The 20,810-nt window shown below is 36.7% G+C and overlaps 1 protein-coding gene across 2 annotated transcripts in view; it reads left to right on the forward strand.

Moving 5' to 3' along the window:
- The window catches only part of KCNT2 (potassium sodium-activated channel subfamily T member 2), a 425,317-nt gene that overhangs the window by 284,805 nt on the left and 119,702 nt on the right, over positions 1-20,810 (forward strand). The window contains exons 15-16 of one of the 2 annotated variants that reach the window (XM_055581824.1): positions 17,141-17,311; positions 18,264-18,493. In XM_055581824.1, coding sequence (XP_055437799.1) covers positions 17,141-17,311; positions 18,264-18,493 — 401 coding nt within the window. The remainder of the gene's footprint in view (positions 1-17,140; positions 17,312-18,263; positions 18,494-20,810) is intronic. The other variant, XM_055581825.1, reaches the window with a different exon arrangement.

The following is a 20,810-nucleotide window of genomic DNA, read 5'->3' on the forward strand; positions in this document are numbered from 1 at the left end:
AAATTTCTCCATTAAAAAAGAAGAAGGAACAATATTATTAAAAGTTCATTCTATAACAAATGGTGATTGACTAAAAATAGTTGATAGACACAAGCTAAAGACTTAGATCCAACAAACACAGAAACAAATATAATACAAAATCTAAAATAGTCTAATTTGAAAATGTATTTTTAAATTAAATGCTCTGTAGATTGTAGGTACTTAAGGAAATAATAATTATGAGTTCTGAAGCAAATAAGGTAGACAAAGGAAGCAGGAATTAGAGATAGAGAGGGCAGCTTATTTAGTGACAGTCCTCCCTTAGGTCTGACAGTGGAGTTCCTAATTCAGCCTTAGAATTAGATTTCTCCACTTAACCTTCATACGTTTCTTAATTCTCTTCCTCTAGCCTGTGGAAATGGGGCAAAGATGGAAACCATATGTTAAGTATGGTTTTGTTTTGTATTTCCCTGATTACTTCAAGTGGCTTCAGTGGTAAAGAATCTGTCTGCCAATGCAGGAGACTCACGAGTCACAGGTTTGATTCCTGGGTCAGGAAGATCTTCTGGAGGAGGAAATGGCAACCCACTCCAGTATACTTGTCTGGGAAATCCCCTGGACAGAGGAGCCTGGCAGGGTTACAGTTCATGGGGTCACAAATACTGAATGACTAAGCAGGAGGCTTTCACATCAACTTAGCATGACCTAGACCAGTGCATCTCGCAAGGCTCATTAATGCTCCTATGATCTTACATTTTCTTTATTTAGATGTTAATATACTCATTCCTGTTCTAGTTGATCAGTGAGTCAACTAGATGGGGTCAATTTTAGATGACTTTGAATAACTGTATCCCTTTGATTCATTGATGTTTGCTCTGTATTTTAGCCCTTCTCAGTTTTCCCCTCTTACTCACTTCATTTACATTTGAGTGTTCAGTGCTCTTGGCAGGGGCTTTTCTTATTGTCAGTTAAATTAGTATTTTGATTTATTTGGCAAACATACTAGAAAGATGAACAGAAATTTATTCATTGGGCAGATATCACTGTAAGCTGTCAAACATGGACTGTGATGATTTTAGCAAACATTTGCCAAATTATCAGAACAGTTGATAGACATTCAGCTGACCCATCTTGATATTCCATCTCTATCAAAATTTAATATTTTCTTTTCCTTTCCACTTAATTTCACAAAAATATTTATTTCATTAGTCCCATCCAAGAGGTAATATTCTTTGCTCTTTATGCTTATTAATGGGAATGAAAGAGAATTGATAAGAAAAATATTTCAAAGTTAGAATTTATGAACCTTGGCCACTGATTAGATATGGATATAGAAAAGGGGAAAAGAGGAAGAAAATGTCTTCACACACTGAGGTTGGACAGGAGAGAACTGTAAAATGTGTGGTTTTGGCAGAAGGAGAAAGGAGTTTGGGATTGAATCTATTTGCTTTTTTGATGCAGGTACCTTTGCTTGTAGGAATTACTGGTTCCTGAGGAGGAATCGGGGCTTCCCAGGTGGCTTATTGGGTAAAGAATCCACCTGCAATGCAGGAGACTCAGGAGATGAGAGTTCGATCCCTGGTTCTGGAAGATACCTGGAGGAAGGCATAGCAGCTCACTCCAGTGTTCTTGCCTGGAGAATCCCATGGACAGAGGCGCCTGGGGGGTTACAGTCCATAGGCTCCCAAAGAGTCAGACAAGACTGAAGCAACTGAGCCTGCGAGCATGAAGAGGAATCAGGGTTGTTCAGGGCCACAGAACTGAAAGGAGAAATGGTGGGGATTTGGGAGAAATGATCACTTAAGACTTTTCCTTGGGAAATTACTCCTTATAGGAAACAGATGGGAGAAAAGGACAGCAAATATAGTGTAGCATCACAGGATAAAAAGGAGCAAGGATTTCCAAAAAAATAACTGGAGTGTTAACAATACAGATGGCTTAAGATGGAGAAGAAGCAAACAGAATTCGGAGGTCACTGGTTTCTGGGAAGTTCTGAGAAAATTTTGGACGATGGAGACTTTTTCATTTTGAGATAGGGTGAATGAATGAGGAGATGATAAGAAAGCAAAGCCTGGTCAAAGGCTGCCACTTCATTAGTCTTTCCCAGGAAGATAAAAAAGAGAAAGCATGAAAGCAAATAGTTCTGCTGGTTCCACAGAAGTCGGCTTCTTTGATCATGGCAGTTAAGATTGTGGTCCCTGGTGAGCCTTTCTTCATCTCTCCCATGACAAGCACACACACACACACACACACACACACACACACACACACACCCAGATTTCAGGACTGGAGGTTTGAATCATATATCTGAAGGTTACTCATTTTTCTTCTGCAGAGATTAACCTGCACTGAAAATCTGCACAGAAATGCATTTTATTAGGTGTATCCAAAATCTATTTGGTTACCTGAGAAATGTTTTTCCACCTATTGAAAGATCATCTAGAACATTATTCTATTAAACATAGTTTGAGAAATACAGATACTGCTCAGACCCTTAATAGCTTATCTTCTGTTATCAAATTAGATTTAAGTGTGTTAATTTTATTTATTGAGGCCCCTCTTTGCTCTCATCCAATTTATTTTTATGTCCTTAATTCTCATGATTCTATGTATCATGTTCTCCAAATAACATGATCCTAAATATACTTCATGGTTTCCGCCTTCTACATCTTTTTAAATGTTGTTCCTTCTGCCTTGAATTTTTTTCTTCTGCTTTCCTAGAGGATTTTCCTGAAATTCAAAGATTCTATCTCCTTGTGAATATTTTTAAGCTCCCCAGTTTAACGTGATGTCTCCTTTCTATGAGCTCATGTAGAATGTTATGACATTCTACCAGAGTATGTATTAAGGTCCTCTTATTTTTTCCTACTTGATAGGGCATAATTTCATTTAAGGTAGAGAACATGCCTTATTCATGCCTTATATAATGTATTTTTTTTCCAGCTTTGCTATAATCAACATGTAGCATTGCCCAAGTTTAAGGTATACAATGAGTTCTCCAATTTTATGTGAAGCCATTGATTTATTTATAGCCAGTGAACAAAATGTAGATATTTACATTTTTAACAATGTAAAAAGGTGCAGCTAATGATACTTTAGAGTAAAATTAGGTGGAAGAGATGGAAGGGAAGAGGATGGCTAACAGCTCAACTTACAGAATGGAAAATCAAAAGACTTAAATCTATAGTCACTAATACTTTAATATGTATAGCCCTGTGAGGAATCTTCCCTGAGCTAGTTCTCTAGTCTCACACCTCAGAGAATGTGATCAAGAGAAGATTGATACAATCTTCTACAATGATACAGTCTACAACCTTCCACAATTGATACAATCTTCTATAATGATATAGTAATACAATTTGATAGCATGTTTTTATTAAGAGATATGGGGAACACATGTATACCTGTGGCGGATTCATTTTGATATTTGGCAAAACTAATACAGTTATGTAAAGTTTAAAAAAAATAAAATAAAATAAAATAAAATTAAATTAAAAAAAAAAAAAAAAAAAGAGATAACTCAAAACTCTTCACATTAAGCCCAGAATTTAGAAGCATTTTCCATCAATTTAAGTTATGAATGAAATCACATGTTTAAGATAGCCGCTGCTAAGTCACTTCAGTCATGTCTGACTCTGTGCGACCCCATAGACGGCAGCCCACCAGGCTCCCCCGTCCCTGGGATTCTCCAGGCAAGAACACCGGAGTGGGTTGCCATTTCCTTCTCCATAAGATAGCATTAGAGTTAAAATATAACTAATCCTGGGAAGGATTGAAGGCAAATGAAGAGAGCGGCAGAGGATGAGGTGGTAGGCGATATCACTGACTCAATGAACATGAATTTGAGCAAACTCTGGGAGATAGTGAAGGACAGGGAAGCTTGGCATGCTGGGGCTTCCCTGGTGGCTCAGACGGTAAAGAATCTGCCCACAATACAGGAGACCTGGGTTTGATCCTTGGGTTGGAAAGATCCGCTGGAGAAGGGAACGGCTACCCACTCCAGTATTCTGGCTTGGAGAATTCCGTGGACTGTACAGTTCATGGGGTAGCAGAGAGTCAGATATGACTTAGTGACTTAAACACACACACCGGGAGATAGTGAAGGACAGGGAAGCCTGGCATGCTGCAGTCCATGGGGTCAGGAAGAGTCGGACACGACTTAGCAACTGAACAACAACAACAAATTGTAATGTTTGGTCATTCATTCATTCATCCTTTCCACAGATAATAATAATCATTTGCATCCATACAGTATAAGGCACTATGTTAGAAGTTCGATGAACACAAACATGCATACATTCTGATCACAAAATCTAACATTCAATACAAGGCAGCGCACACTGTAGACATGGCTTATGTATGTTTGGAATGTGTTATAAATTTCTCCTAGTAGATCTGTTTGGTTAGTACAGTTTCTTTTAGCTATGGTAAGATTAGTTTGCACACCTTGAGGCTAAACCAAATGATAATGTGGACAGACACTAAAGAAACTTGCTACTTACACATAATTTTAAAAGAGAAAAAAAAATCCTTAAAAAGATAAAATGTGAATAATAGCTATAGAAGCTTATGAAACTTCTATATCCCCAATATTAATATTTATGGAAGACGACTTTCTTGAAGATGTCACTGTGATATTCTAAACTAAAAGGACAAATATCAGAGAGCAATTCAAATGCATCAGGGTACAGAGAGCTTGACCATAAGCTAAGCGCGTGGTACTTATTCTGTGAGCAAGCAGTCTGTGTTCTGATAGAGGCAGGGAGATGGCACATTTTAGCTATAAATGTTTACAAATGCTGAAGGAGAACTGTTGAAAATCAGTGGGGTAGGATCTATTTAATAATGGAATTAAAGAGCTGAGACTGCAGTGTCATTATGAGAGATGAATTTCTATTTCACCTGACAATTTAAAAAGTAGATGAAAAGGCTTTGCAAGTGTTTTTAGGATTTGTTTGTGTGATAATTAGGTGACTTCTTGAATTAACTGAGCACTTCAGAAAACCACACTAGAGATTTTGAAGAACAAACAAACTTTAAGGGAAATGAGTTTGGAACACTTTCATGTACAATCAGCCTTTCAAACTTAAAGTTTGAGCTCTATTTCTTCTTTTGAAATCGCTTTCAAAAGGATATTCATTGTTTATGTTCACTATTGAGAATGCTTGAAAGCTCAATGGCATTTCTCTGTTACAGCCACTTTCACAGCGATTTTTCTTATCCTGAGAATGCAAACAGCTTTCTGGTTCCATCTAGTGGTAGAAAATTGATTATCATCCTCTACATGGTTTTAATCTTAGGACTCAGGTTTTTGTTTTGAGGTCTAATAACATAAAAAACTGGGAATGTTCTACTTCAAGAGTAGAGATGCATAAATCTCTTCCTGGAAGACAGAAGCATCTTCATTTTGAGTTTTATTACTTCTTCTACTTAGAGTTCTTGACTACCTTTCTCCCCAGTAAGATAATCCAACTTATGTGTCAGATTGAGTCCCAGACCAGGAAGAATAAATGTTCATCCAAAGTTGTATGTTAGCCCTTCCTTTTGTAACCTCACCTGTGGTAGAAGTTTCCATCTACTCCAATTTGCCATTTCCACTCCATAAATTACAATTATGTTTTCAATGACACAGGCTACCATTTGTCAAAATCAGTTCTTTTACCTACAGTATTGACTGTAGATTCCTGACACTGATAGCAAAGGAAAATCAGAATACCATTAAATACTTTAATTTTTAAATAAAGTAGAAGCTTTAGACCACATGAATAAATTACATTCATTTTTAAATTAATGTGTGTGTTTTCAGAGACCCTCCTCTAAAGAATATAAACAATTATCTGGAACCAAGCTAATATTAATTGGTGAACTACTAGGGTATGGAATTAAATAAAATGTTAATTTTAATTAGATTAAAACCTTTGGGTCACTTGTTTTAGGCTTTTTGAAATCTACTTTCAATCTAATATAATGAGGCAACAAATATAGTTTCTTATCCTCTTTAAAATAAAGCACCAATAAGGGAACTTTATCTTATCTAATTCTGCGATTATAAATTTAAATGACATCCTTTTCCTAAGGCAAAGATTTCCCCCAGTTATATGTAAAGCCTTTTATTATATATAGATGAATGGGTATTTATACCAAAGATACCTTGTGACAGTATGTTCTTTATTCCCATGGAGGTGAAAATAATTTCATTTGGTAATAAAAAGAAATATATAAAAGCAGCTAATTTGGCAATCTGTGTGAATTTTAGTGAATCTGAAACACCATTTATTGTATATTTAAATACATTATTTAGCTTTGAAAAGAACAAAATGTACTAGCAAAACTAAATGTGATAATTATAATGCAGAGGTGTTCAAGATAGCAGAAGGATTTCCACTAATAATTTCACTGTACAACCGTGAAGGCAGTAATGCCTGCCTGCACTCTATAGTTTACCTTTGTTTTTGTGGTATCTTTAAATACATGAAGAAGATATGAACACAAAAATTCAATTTTACCTTCTAAAAGTTATTAGTATGAATTTTACAAAAAAATCACCTTCTTAGAAATAGGAAGCTGTCTGTCAAGTAAGCTTTTATGCTATTTTTTTTTTTTAATGCACACATTACTGAGTGGGGTAATTCAGTACATTCCTGAAATAAGAACAGAGAGCGCAGTATAATAAGACTTCAGGGTATTGCATCTGGAACAGGAAATTCCAGTTAGATTCTTATTTACTCCTTTTGGGAAAAGTTGATGTGGGGAAACTTTGAAAATCAAAACCATATCAGATTCTTTTACTGCATTCAATGGTCTAGGAAGCACATTTCTACAGTTGCAGACCCAAGCACTTACTATTTAATGGTCCTGTTCCAGTGGGTTGGTTTTGTTGCAGCACAGGAGACAGTATGTGAGTGAATTTATTCTCTGGCAATAAATACCCATCTCTGATAGCTCAGTTGGTAAAGAATCCGCCTGCAATGCAGGAGACCCCAGTTTGATTCCTGGGTCGGAAAGATCTGCTGCAGAAGGGATAGGCTACCCACTCCAGTATTCTCGGGCTTCCCTTTTGGCTCAGCTGGTAAAGAATCCACCTGAAATGTGGGAGACCTGGGTTCGATCCCTGGGTTGAGAAGATCCCCTGGAGAAGGGAAAGGCTACCTGCTCCAGTATTCTGGCCTGGAGAATTCCCTGGGGTATAGTCCATGGGGTCAGCAAAGAGCTGGATGTGACTGAGCAACTTTCATTTTTACTTTCACTTACCTTGAAAGTGTAATCATGGATTAACCAGGGGTGTGCACTTTGCATTTGAAAGAAAAGCAAAATCATTTGTCAACTTTAATTTATGCACCACTAAAAAGTTAGATATTTCTAACTGGGGCACAATAAGCAGAATAAAACAAACATAACTTATTTCAAATTTTTATTATTTTTTTTTTTTAGTGAAAGCAGGTTTATTTAGAGAGATACACATTCCATAGACAGAATGTGGAATATTCTGTCTCAGAGACAGAATATGTCTATCTCAGAGATAGACCTAAAATATAGGGTGGTTAGTATTATAGGCTGGATAATTTCATATGCCAGTGAGTGGGAAGATTATTCCAACTATTTGGGGGAAGGGGTGTGGCTTCCAAGAATTGGGTCACTGCCCATTTCTGGCCTTTTATGATCATGAGAGGGACTTTTCATCTTGTCCCAAAATTGGTGACCACAATCTAAAACCAAGGAGGAAAAAGAGTGAAGTATCCCATTTTCTAATTTCCCCACCCTTCCATAGAAAGAAAAGATCAGAGAAGGCTAGTAGAGCAGCACAGTGTGTTTGTACCTACCTTGGTTGTACAGATGGTAAATAATGTGCCTTCAGTGCAGGAGACCTGGGTTCAAGTTGCAATCCCTGGGTCAGGATGATCCCATGGAGAAGGGAATGGCAACCCAATCCAGTGTTCTTGCCTGGGAGTGGCAAAGAGTTGGACACAACTGAGTGACTAACACTGTCATTTTCACTAGCCTCATGAAATGAAGTTCATGAAATGACCTAATTAATACTCGTGGAGAATAAGGCATGTCTGCAGAAAGCAGGGACCAGTATGTCCTTCCCCAGTTGGACATTGGTGTATGTAGTTTTCTGATTTGAACTTGAGGAAAAAAGAATCAAAGAGAGAGAGATGGCAGAACCTTCACTCCCATGCATGGGGTTTCCAGCATCAGAGCTGATGACTTGAAAAGATCTATGTTCTCTCTGTGGTACCCTGTCTAAGGGTGCTGCTACGAGGTGAGGAAACCCAAGAAGCCAAAGGCTGTAAGGTGCGCGGGACATCTGTCTGGGAAGTAGGTTAGACAGAGTGGACAGAAATTGTTTCCTTCCCAGGGATGGTACACGATACACAGAGGCCCACCCCTCCACACCCCACAAACATGTTTACATGACTCTAGGAGATGCCTTTGGTGACCAGTGTGAGTCACTTCAGAGCCGCAGCATTCCAGGGAGAATTAGCCTCAGCTGGGAAGATTGGACTTTCAAATTGGATGAGACAGAGCTTTCTAATCATTGAACAGGATTTGAAAGAAGTGGGAGCTCCCCAGTACCTTATTATTACTGAACAGGAATTGGAGATTTAAAAGAGCTTGGGTGAAGGCTACAGGGTCTTGAAAATTTTGACATGAAAGTTGCAATTTACTTCACCAGACATTTTTGTTTGTTTTCTCATAAACAGTTCTCTATCACCTCTCCTTATACTTCTCCTTTCTTTTTGCAAATATATGTGTATATATATGTAAGACCTTTGTTTAGGGTTTAAGCATGCAGAAAGGAGCAGGCATAAGCCTCCTTTGGTTCTAGGATGTGCACTGAAACTTTTCTAAGGCTCTCATGACTATGGTATTGGATTTATGAATTTTTACAGCATGACCTTTTGTTCAGGGAAAATAGAGATTTTTTTCAAGCATTGAGCACAAGCTTCTATTCTGTGTTTCCTCTATTTCCCTAGTAGAATATTTTCTTTTTATGTTCTTTTATTTTCTTTCTTTTTTTTTTATTTTTTTTTAATTTTATTTTATTTTTAAACTTTACATAATTGTATTAGTTTTGCCAAATATCAAAATGAATCCACCACAGGTATACATGTTCTTTTATTTTCTTTCTTTTTTCTACTAACACCTTTTCTAACAACTGGAGCTGGCATTATTTTGAAAATTAAGGTAGACATAAACCTGTCTAGGAAGAATTTATTACTATTTAATTTCCAGTCAGTTACTGTATAATGCAATTACTACTGCATTATCAGTCAGTATGGTAAAGTAGCCTGTAAAGAGTCAGAAATATAAACTACAGGCTATATTATTTTACATGCTGGAGTTTACTTTGAGGCTAACAGTACGTGAATGCAGAAGCAGACTGTCTTCCCTAAATGGTCCTTCTATTCATGTAAACACAGAGTAAATCTTTCTTAAATGGCTTTTCATAATTTTCATGAAGCTTTTCATTCTTTGCTTTTTGTCCTTAGTATCTTTATTGTCTTTTACTGCTGCTGAGGTTAAGTTCATTTCATGTCCATTTATGATTATGAAACTCAGTGAAGGCTTTTTCTCTTCATTCTAATAGCAAATTCATCATAGGGAAAGTACTTGATAAGACGTAAAAATGATTTTGGTGAAGGAGAAAGGAATTATATAATTAGAAAAGCAGAAAATTTAGTAACTGAGCATGAAGAACACTGTTAGGTTATACTCTGTTCATTTAACAAAACATTTATTAAGACATACTCTGTCAGACCAGATGTCTTATCTCAGAGATAGCATGGTAAACAAGAGATGGTCCTTTGTCCCATGGAGCCTATTTCACAAGGAAGCAAGACTTTAAGGATTAGTTAATATAATTTAATGTTATACTATCATGAAGTCCACCACTGCATGGCTGAAAGAGTAATGACTGAACTGTGGGTCCAAGAATGAGGAGGACATAGGAGGAAAAAGGAACAGGTTAGAAGACCTGGATAAGAGAGTTTCTTGATCAGGGGAAACTAAAGTTTGCTGGAGCACCCAAGAAAAAGGAGACAGAAATGACAGATGAAATTTGGAAGACAGGCATGGCATAGGTCAGGAGGGATTGGTAGTGATGGTGAGAAAGTTTACCTTTTTCAGATGGGAGGAGGAAACTCTTTAATTATTTTTAACAGGAAAGTGACCTGAAGTGATTTGAGATTTTGAAATTCACTCTTATTGTAGCACCAATCCATATAAGAGGCAAGGAAATGGAGTAGGAATATTTTAAGAGTGTAAGAGTTGATGATGGAGAAAAGGGTAAGTGGTGCATTCAAGAGTTATTTAAGTGGTAGAATTCTCTTGTATAAAATGTAAATAGATTATTTACTCAGCTATATGATTATTTTTGTCTCATTAAAAAATAATCTTTAGTTAAGTCTGCCCAGATACATGAAGTAGGAAAAGATGAAAGAAAATAAGGATGGAATGATAAGTTGAAAACAAGAGGTTTATGCTTTGTTTTTTTTTTAACAAATCTATAGGCTCTGAAATGCCCTGTATTATTAATAAAGGTTGGAGTAAAATTTGGCTCTCAAATTCTAGTAGCCTGAAGAAAAGAAATAGAACGCTCCACATTCACACTGAATATTAGAGAATTCAGAACTGAAACTTCTGAATAAAAGGCAGTGTTTGTCACAGACTCTTCTATCCATGCTGGCAAGACCAAAGACTTGAAACCACTGATCCTCAGTTTCTTTATCTATGTGATGGGCATAATACTAGCATGCATCTTAAAGGTTTCAGAAGAATCAAATTTTGTCATTAAACAAATATGTTTTGAAGTCACTTCACTGTATTCTGTAAAATGCTCTGGTTACTGGAGATCCCACAGAAAACAAGATAGACAGTGGTCTGAGAAGTTATGGTGTTTACGTTCTGCTTCATGCTAAGTGAGAGATGGTGGCAGAAAGAGACAAGTAACAAGCATACAAATGAAGTTATGTCAGTATCACAAAGATGTCAGTTTCACCCAGATTTATTAATCATTGCAATAATCATACTCTTTTTCAAGTAATCAAGCTGATTTTAAGTTCATATGGAAAAATGAAGAAACCAAAATAGCAAGAAAAATTTTGAAGGAGAACAATAAAGAGAGGGATTACCCTGATGTATTTTAGAACAATTTTGTACCTAAAATAGTCGATATAGTGTAGTGTTAGGGAATGGACAAAGGCAAATCAATTTGACAGACTAGAAAGTTGAGAAAGAGGCCCATAGGCATCTCGGAATTTGGTGTTTGATAATGGAGTTATTTTAAATCATTGGTTAAAAAAATTGGACTATTCAATAAATTGAATAACTGGGTAGCCATTTGGAAAAAAGTTGATACATTCATCATAGTATAAAGGGAAAATATTACTTTCTGCCTAAATAAAATGTTACTCTCAAAATATTGGTAAAGAGGGGGTGGGTGTATAATATACCCTATAATGCTGCTTTGAAAGGTAGCAGTGAAAAATTATATCAACAAAAACTTAAAATCCTTACTAGTTTTGGCTTGTTTCTTCACTTTTGTGAACATGCATTTCATTTTTAAAATCTATTTCAGACACTTAAACGCACAAGAATATTATCATGAGCATCCATTTCGAAATGTTTTTTATTTCAAGTGTTTCTGAAGCCCACATATATGATCTCTGATTTACCTGTCTTCTCCCTAGGACTTAGTTCACTAAATACTCTACCTAAAGCTACTTAATTCTTAAAACATTTTATATTTGATATTTCCCCATGATTCTCACTAAGCATTAGTTCTTGCATTTTCACTTTTAGCTGTATGGAATTTATTTATTTATTCACTCATTTGATCATTTAATTTTTGTATTTCTGATGAACATTCGGTCCTTAAGGTGTTTATTCCTATTTTTCTTTTCTGTCAGCAAATACACCTAGGTCCACCTTCAGAACATGCCCAGAATCTCCCCTGGTCCAAAGCCATCACCTTCTGACTGGATCCTTGTGGAAAAGTCCTCACTGATCATTGCCACTGCTTCAGTCTATTCTCAGAACAACTACCAGAGGGACTTTTTGCAAAATATAAATCAGAATCTTTGCAAATTTTCCCAATAAAGCCCAACATGATCGTAAGATTCTAGAAATCCCCGTGTGACCTGTTTCCCTGCCAGTTATTCCTCTGGCCTCAGTTCCTCCTCCTCCTTGCTTTTCCTCAGCCACACCAGGCGCCGCCCTGTCCCAGGGAAGTGCTTGCTGTTGCTTCTGCCGTAAACAGTCTTCTCTGCTATGGTTATCTCTCTCACTCTTTTCAGGATTTTTACTTAGATGTTATTCTCTCAGGGAGGTCTTCTTCAATTATGCATTTATTTTCCAACCCAACCCTGAAAATTTCCCTCTCTTTTTTCTCCCTACCACTTACCACTTCCAACACATAATTTGCTTTACTGCCAGTTTTCCTCCACTAGAGGCTTCAAGAAAGAAAGCATTTCTGCCCTTTTGTCAACTGCCTTAGCCTTGAAATCTAGAACTTTTCTTAGCACATCCCAAGTGCTCAATAAATATTTCATGTAGGAATTAATAAGTGAGACCCAGACATACCCATCAGTAGAAGATGGAGTGGCTAAGTTCCAACATTTCCCAAGCAATTAACATGAAGTGAAAGGAAAAAATTCTGTATATTTACAATTAGCTGAAATTAGAGGCTCATTAAAAAACGTTTGGTAAAAAGGTGCCATTATGAAATAGCAGGAAGACAAGCAAGTGATTTAAGGAAATTCATTACAGTCATCCTTGTCAAAATCCCTCCTTTTCTGTTTCCTTCCAAGTTACCACATTGCATTTCCATTTCAGCAGCTGGAATTAGATTTGTAATTCGCTTGAACAGCTCTTAGTGCCCTTATGCAACTATTATTTGACCCTATGCTGCCTTTCAGATGCCAAAGAAACCCTGATGAATTACTGGCACCTCCTCTCATGTTTTCAGCCCTTTAAATGGATTCTGTCTTTGCCAAGTGCTATCTTGCCAAGCAGCAGTATGGTACATATCAAAGATAGCTTTGTTTTTATTTGTCAAAGAAAAGGTGTTCTACACCAAGAATAATCATTCTTAGGAAACAGTAGTTAGATGTAGCCATATGTATTCCATAGTCAAATGTGTTTTGTTTTACATTTTCCTATTTCCAAAAATATATTAATATTATAGAAAAAAAGGGTAAAGGCTTTAAAAGTAATATCGTTCATATTGTTGACTAGGAATGTTGAAAGTGGCTCCAAAATTCTGCAATAAAGAAGATATACCAGCAAAATAATAATGTAAACTACTATTTACTGAAGATTACTATGCTCCCCAAATCTGCTAAATGATTAATTTGTACTGCTAAAGGATTTATTTGTACTATCTCATTTAATGCAGCCCAGTACCACTGATAATTTTTTTTTTATGGAAGTAAAGTATCATAGACAACTTAAATAACTCACCCAAGATTGTAGAGTTAAGGTTCAGATCAGGCAGTCAGACTCCAAGGCCCAGGATCTTAAGTCTTAAGCTTCCCTGTCGTAACAAACACCCTCTTCCAACAACACAAGAGAAGACTCTGTACATGGACATCACCAGATGGTTAACACTGAAATCAAATTGATTATATTCTTTGCAGCCAAAGATGGAGAAGCTCTATACAGTCAACAAAAACAAGACCAGGAGCTGACTGTGGCTCAGATCATGAACTCCTTATTGCCAAATTCAGACTTAAATTGAAGAAAGTAGGGAAAACCACTAGACCATTCAGGTATGACCTAAATCAAATCCCTTATGATTATACAGTGGAAGTGAGAAATAGATTTAAGGGCCTAGATCTGATAGAGTACCTGATGAACTATGGACAGGGGTTCGTGACATTGTACAGGAGACAGGGATCAAGACCATTCCCATGGAAAAGAAATGCAAAAAAGCAAAATGGCTGTCTGGGGAGGCCTTACAAATAGCTGTGAAAAGAAGAGAAGCAAAAAGCAAAGGAGAAAAGCAAACATAAACATCTGAATGCAGAGTTCCAAAGAATAGCAAGAAGAGATAAGAAAGCCTTCTTCAGTGATCAATGCAAAGAAATAGAGGAAAACAACAGAATGGGAAAGACGAGAGATCTCTTCAAGAAAATCAGAGATACCAAAGGAACATTTCATGCAAAGAGGAGCTTGATAAAGGACAGAAATCGTATGGACCTAACAGAAGCAGAAGATATTAAGAAGAGATGGCAAGAATACACAGAAGAACTGTACAAAAAAGATCTTCACGACCCAGATAATCACAATGGTGTGATCACTGACCTAGAGCCAGACATCCTGGAATGTGAAGTCAAGTGGGCCTTAGAAAGCATCACTACGAACAAAGCTAGTGGAGGTGATGAAAGTCTAGTTGAGCTATTCCAAATCCTGAAAGATGATGCTGTGAAAGTGCTGCACTCAATATGCCAGCAAATTTGGAAAACTCAGCAGTGGCCACAGGACTGGAAAAGGTCAGTTTTCATTCCAATCCCAAAGAAAGGCAATGCCAAAGAATGCTCAAACTACCACACAATTGCACTCATCTCACATGCTAGTAAAGTAATGCTCAAAATTCTCCAAGCCAGGCTTCAGCAATATGTGAACTGTGAACTTCCTGATGTTCAAGCTGGTTTTAGAAAAGGCAGAGGAACCAGAGATCAGATTGCCAACATCAGCTGGATCATGGAAAAAGCAAGAGAGTTCCAAAAAAACATCTATTTCTGCTTTATTGACTATGCCAAAGCCTTTAAGTGTGTGGATCACAATAAACTGTGGAAAATTCTGAAAGAGATGGGAATACCAGACCACCTGATCTGCCTCTTGAGAAATTTGTATGCAGGTCAGGAAGCAACAGTTAGAACTGGACATGGAACAACAGATTGGTTCCAAATAGGAAAAGGAGTTCATCAAGGCTTTATATTGTCACCCTGTTTATTTAACTTATATGCATAGTACATCATGAGAAACGCTGGACTGGAAGAAACACAAGCTGGAATCAAGATTGCCAGGAGAAATATCAATAACCTCAGATATGCAGATGACACCACCCTTATGGCAGAAAGTGAAGAGGAACTAAAAAGCCTTTTGATGAAAGTGAAAGTGGAGAGTGAAAAAGTTGGCTTAAAGCTCAACATTCAGAAAACGAAGATCATGGCATCCGGTCTCATCACTTCATGGGAAATAGATGGGGAAACAGTGGAAACAGTGTCAGACTTCATTTTTCTGGGCTCCAGAATCACTACAGATGGTGACTGCAGCCATGAAATTAAAAGACGCTTCCTCCTTGGAAGGAAAGTTATGACCAACCTAGATAGCATATTCAAAAGCAGAGACATTACTTTGCCAACAAAGGTCCGTCTAGTCAAGGCTATGGTTTTTCCTGTGGTCATGTATGGATGTGAGAGTTGGACTGTGAAGAAGGTTGAGCACCGAAGAATTGATGCTTTTGAACTGTGGTGTTGGAGAAGACTCTTGAGAGTCCATTGGACTGCAAGGAGATCCAACCAGTCCATTCTGAAGGAGATCAGCCCTGGGATTTCTTTGGAAGGAATGATGCTAAAACTGAAACTCCAATACTTTGGCCACCTCATGAGAAGAGTTGACTCATTGGAAAAGACTCTGATGCTGGGAGGGATTGGGGGCAGGAGGAGAAGGGCATGACAGAGGATGAGATGGCTGGATGGCATCACTGACTCAATGGACGTGAGTCTGAGTGAACTCCGGGAGTTGGTGATGGACAAGGAGGCCTGGCGTGCTGTGATTCATAGGGTCGCAAAGAGTCGGACACAACTGAGCAACTGATCTGATATGATCTGATCTGATCTGTTAGCTCAGTTGGTAAAGAATCTGCTTGCCGTGCAGGAGACCCCAGTTTGATTAGTGGGTCAGGAAGATTTGCTGGAGAAGGGATAGGCTACCCATTCCAGTATTCCTGGGCTTCCCTTGTGGCTCAGCAGTAAAGACTCCACCTACAGTGCAGGAGACCTGAGTTTGATCCCTGGATTAAGAAGATCCCCTGGAAAAGGGAATGGCAACCCAGTCCAGTATTCTGGCCTAGAGAATTCCACAGTCCATGGAGTCACAAAGAGTTGTACACAACTGAGCGACTTGCACTTTCACTTTCAAGAAGGAATGAAGTACAAATGAAACATACCTGGAAAATATACATTAAAAAAAAAACAAAACTTACTGACACTTTGAAAATGTTTATAAATGTTTATCTCCCAGTAACCCTTCAAACAAAACTCAGTTAAAAATATGATAGGTATGACTTTAATCCATGCAGAAGCTACAGAGATTATGGTGAAATATTTTTGATTTTTATAAATGTATCACATTTATTCTAGAATGTGTATTTCTTGTACTTAACAGAGTTCATAAGCTTTATTCACCAAGTGGAATTTATTGTACAAAATGGGAAATCATTCATGTATCTTCACAATAAATTTTGCATACGTTGACTTTTTGATACATTTCTAAAGCCACTGAGCAGGCTATTCTAGAGGGGAGAAAGAGAAACTACATTTTCTGTGATAAACTTACCTTCTTTTTAAAAAGTACTTTTGAAAATCTCTTTCAGAGATTCTTTTATCACAGAATGTATCTTTTGTTAACTTCTACACAAGTGAGAGAATGCCATTGCTATAATTTGGACAGAAATAAAGAGTATTTTTTTTATGAAATCAAACTGATAAATTGAGATGTGTATATTTATAATTTTAAATACAAAGCAAAGTAAAAAACATACAGGGGACAAGCAGGTATTATAAATGGGATGAAGTGTGCTATATTATTGAGACTATAAGACAAGTATGTATAGGCTGTTCATGACATAATATACATAAAAATTCAGTTGCTACAGCTCAATGGTTCATGATCACAATAAATGATTTTATTAATTGGATTGTGAAATTGTTTTAAAGAATTTCCCATTTAGCAAGTATCTATATTCTGTAGTTTCGAAATTCTTGTAGGTGACTCTTTGTAAATATTTGGTGATCACGTCATCACTTTGAACACCACACAGATACTTCTTTGAACTGTGCTTGTTCCTCCCTGAAGTTGGGAAACTCTGGAGTATGTAGGACAGCAGCTGTGCTTTGAGCCACATTCACTGTTTGTCTCTGTGCGTGTGTATGTGTGTGTGCTTTTGTTGCAGAGAAGGCCAGCAGTCACCAGAACAGTGGCAGAAGATGTACGGCAGATGCTCTGGGAATGAAGTGTACCACATCGTTCTGGAAGAAAGCACATTTTTTGCTGAATATGAAGGAAAGAGCTTCACATATGCTTCTTTCCATGCACACAAAAAGTATGTTTCCTTCTCAGAATGGAATTAAAATATTAATTTACATCCAGTTTTCCATAATGCAACCCATATTGGTGCTCATATTGAAGTATTTTTGAATTATTATCATAATTATTGAGACATTTGAATTCTCACCTTTTGTATGGTCTCTACAAGTTAAGATTCTTGGGCATAAAGTATAATTTAGTAGGAATATTGACTGAAAATGAAAGCGTTTTTCACTCAGTCATGTCCAGCTCTTTGCAACCCCATGGACTATAGCCCAGCAGGCTCCTCTCTCCATGGAATTCTCCAAGCAAGAATTCTGGAGCGGGTTGCCATTCCCTTCTCCAGGGGATCTTCTTGATCCAGGGATCAAACCCAGGTCTCCTGTATTGCAGGCAGTTCTTTACTGTCTGAGGCACCAGGGAAGCCCAGTATTGACTTTAGCATCTTTTCAATTATCTTTAAAAACATTTTAATGCTGTAGAAATTCACAAGAAAATGAGTCTTTTATATAGATCTAAATTTTAAAGTGTTAATTAAAATACTGTTTTATTTTTTGGCCAAATTAAGATATACATTTGATGGTAAGACCCAGTATAAACACAAAATTTACCCACGCCCAAAAAAATGCCCTTACTAAATGATATTTACTTTGATGTTTTCTTTTATCTTTTATTCCATTCTTTTTTTATTAAAAAATGTATATATAGTCTTAAGTATCCAAATTGATTTCACAAAACACTAAAGATATTGGATTTTTTTTTTTTTTTTGGTTTGGTTTCTTCTATAAAGATAAGAACTTTGAACTTATAGGATCTCTTCAAGCTTTAAAATCTTCCTATCTGAGGTTTTAATTTTCCTTTGCCTTTTAATAGTTTACTTATTTTCTTAATATGCAAGCTTAAGAAAAAAACTAAGACCTTTGCTGAACTTTAAACTTAAACTCCTTTATTTTCTTTTTTAAATTAAGGTTTGGTGTCTGCTTGATTGGTATTAGGAGGGACGATAATAAAAACATTTTGCTGAATCCAGGTCCTCGATATATTATGAATGCCACAGATACATGTTTTTATATTAATATTACCAAAGAAGAGAATTCAGCATTTAAAAACCACGACCATCAGAAAAAAAGCAATGTACCAAGGTCATTTTATCATGGACCATCTAGATTGCCTGTACATAGCATAATTGCCAGCATGGGTAAGTATAAACAAATTTGAAAATATAATTAATTTCCTTCTTTAAAAAGAGTAATAACTATATTTGTTTTTCTAAAAATTCCGAAGTCAAATTTAAAATATACTTGTGTGTATTACAAACTTGGTGACTAAATAACTAAATAAATACACAGAACAAAATTTATAATCTGTTAAACTGGTAAGAAATTAAAATAGTTCAAAACTTCTAACAATAGTTTCATATATCTGATTAGAATATAAACACCAGACACTTCTGTATTTCTCTGTAAGTTCTACGTTCAATTATCAATAATGGCTCTTTCAGATTCTCTCTCTGTTTCCCCAAACTCCCCAATCTTTTATCTAATCCTTACTGAAGTTGGCTTCTGTGACACAGAATTTTTTTTAAAAAGATTCAGACAAATAAGAACTTCCATTAAATTTTGTCACCAAACCACATAACAACCTACATGCACTTAGTTTCTATCACAAAGAAAATGTGTTCCTTCTTTTAGCTTATAATATTTTAATATAAATACCCTTACTTATGCAGCAAGCCATTCTCCATTTCCCTCTTAGGGACTTCCCGTTTTTATTAATCCTCATTACTTGAATTCTTATTGTTTTTAAAATCACCAATTTGTTCTTCCTCCCTGCTTCTCTTTCTCTGACTCTCTTCATGTCTCTCTTTACACACACACACACACACACACACACTTCTGGATGTCATGCCTTGACATCTTCACAGATAAATTACAAGTGTTGGCTTTAGTTGCTGGCTTGAAATCTGACCATTCCCTCATGTCTCTACCAGTTCAGTCTGAAATCTGCAACCAGTATGTCACTGAAACTGCTCTGGAAAGGCCCCTGCTCTACTCTTCCTCACTAAATCCAGTGGAATCGTCACAGCCTATGACAATATTGACCATGTTCTTCTTAAAACGCTCTAGTGCTATTTCCTCTGCACCCTGCACATTCATTTTCCCTAAATTGTTGCATCTGCTCTCAAAGATTCAATTCTTCTCCATAAATTGATGATCCCCTTACCTAAACCATGACCTTAAATGTCTTTTCATAGCAACATATTCAACTGTCCACGGGCTATTTGGAAAAATCAAACAAGCATTGGAAAAACCAATGTGGTATATTCAAATTGAGCTAATCTTTCTCTATTCATTCAAAACAATTTCCTCCTTCATTTTTTCTTTTTTGCTAAAAAGTGTGATACCATCATCCTTTGATTTGTAATGACAGAATTCTAATGTTTCACTATTTTTCTCTTCTTATACTTTGTATTTCACTGAATTCCACTAAATTTGATCAAGTGGCCTCTAAAGTCATTCGTTGCCATGTCCACACTCAGTTTGGTTGATCTGGGTCTCCATCATCTGTCCTTCCACTGCAGAATCCCCCTGGTCTCTTCTCCATTCCTCCAGCCTTGCTGCCTTGCAATGCTCTCCAACTTGCTACCAGAGTAACAATTTTTACATAATGTTATAATCACGCTCCTGCATTAATCTTTAATCTCTTCCTATTAGCTATTGGGAAAAAAGTCTAAATTTTATACTATAAAAAGTTTTACAATTGGATGATCAAGCTCTTTCTCTCTTTTTTTTTTTTACTTGAAGCAGTCCTTGTTTTCCCAGGACAGTACCAGATTATATACATTGTCCTTGTGCCATTATGAAGAGAAATCCACTTTGATTCTTAGGAATACCCTCATTTAGAAGATAACTTACATGATCACTTTTAAGTATCTCTTTAAAATAATTCCTTCTTATATTTTTAGTCCCACATTTTACCATTCCTTCAGTTGCTATCCTAAGTCCCAATCATATTAAATTCCTTTCAGTCTTCACTAATAGTTTTTCATCATCCCTTCAATTGCTCTCCTTAGCCCCAACCATATTAATTCATTTCAGTCTTTTCTAGTGGTTTTTTACCAACGGGCCTTGATGCACTGTTTCCTCTGAAAGGATCTACTCCCCAGCCCCCAACTTTGCTTATATAACTACCTCTAATCATTTGCATCTCAGTCTTAACATCACTAACTCTGAGACATATTTCATGGCCCTGCTTGGACTTTGTTAGATAACTCAGATTGTCATTGATGCAACATATTTTATCTTCTATAGAAGTTTTACTTGTTGGTTTCACATTTCTAAAAGTTACTTGTTGAGTACCTAGTCCATGCCAGGAACTCTCACAAGTATTTCTGATGGGAGGGTGGGACAAGTGGACAGAGTAGCATTGACATATATACACTATGATATGTAAAATAGATAGCTAGTGTGAAGCTGCTTAACATAGGGAGCTTAGCTTGGTGCTCTGTGGTGACC

The sequence above is a fragment of the Bubalus kerabau genome, chromosome 5, assembly GCF_029407905.1.
Source record: "Bubalus kerabau isolate K-KA32 ecotype Philippines breed swamp buffalo chromosome 5, PCC_UOA_SB_1v2, whole genome shotgun sequence".
NCBI classification, from domain to species: Eukaryota; Metazoa; Chordata; class Mammalia; order Artiodactyla; family Bovidae; genus Bubalus; species Bubalus kerabau.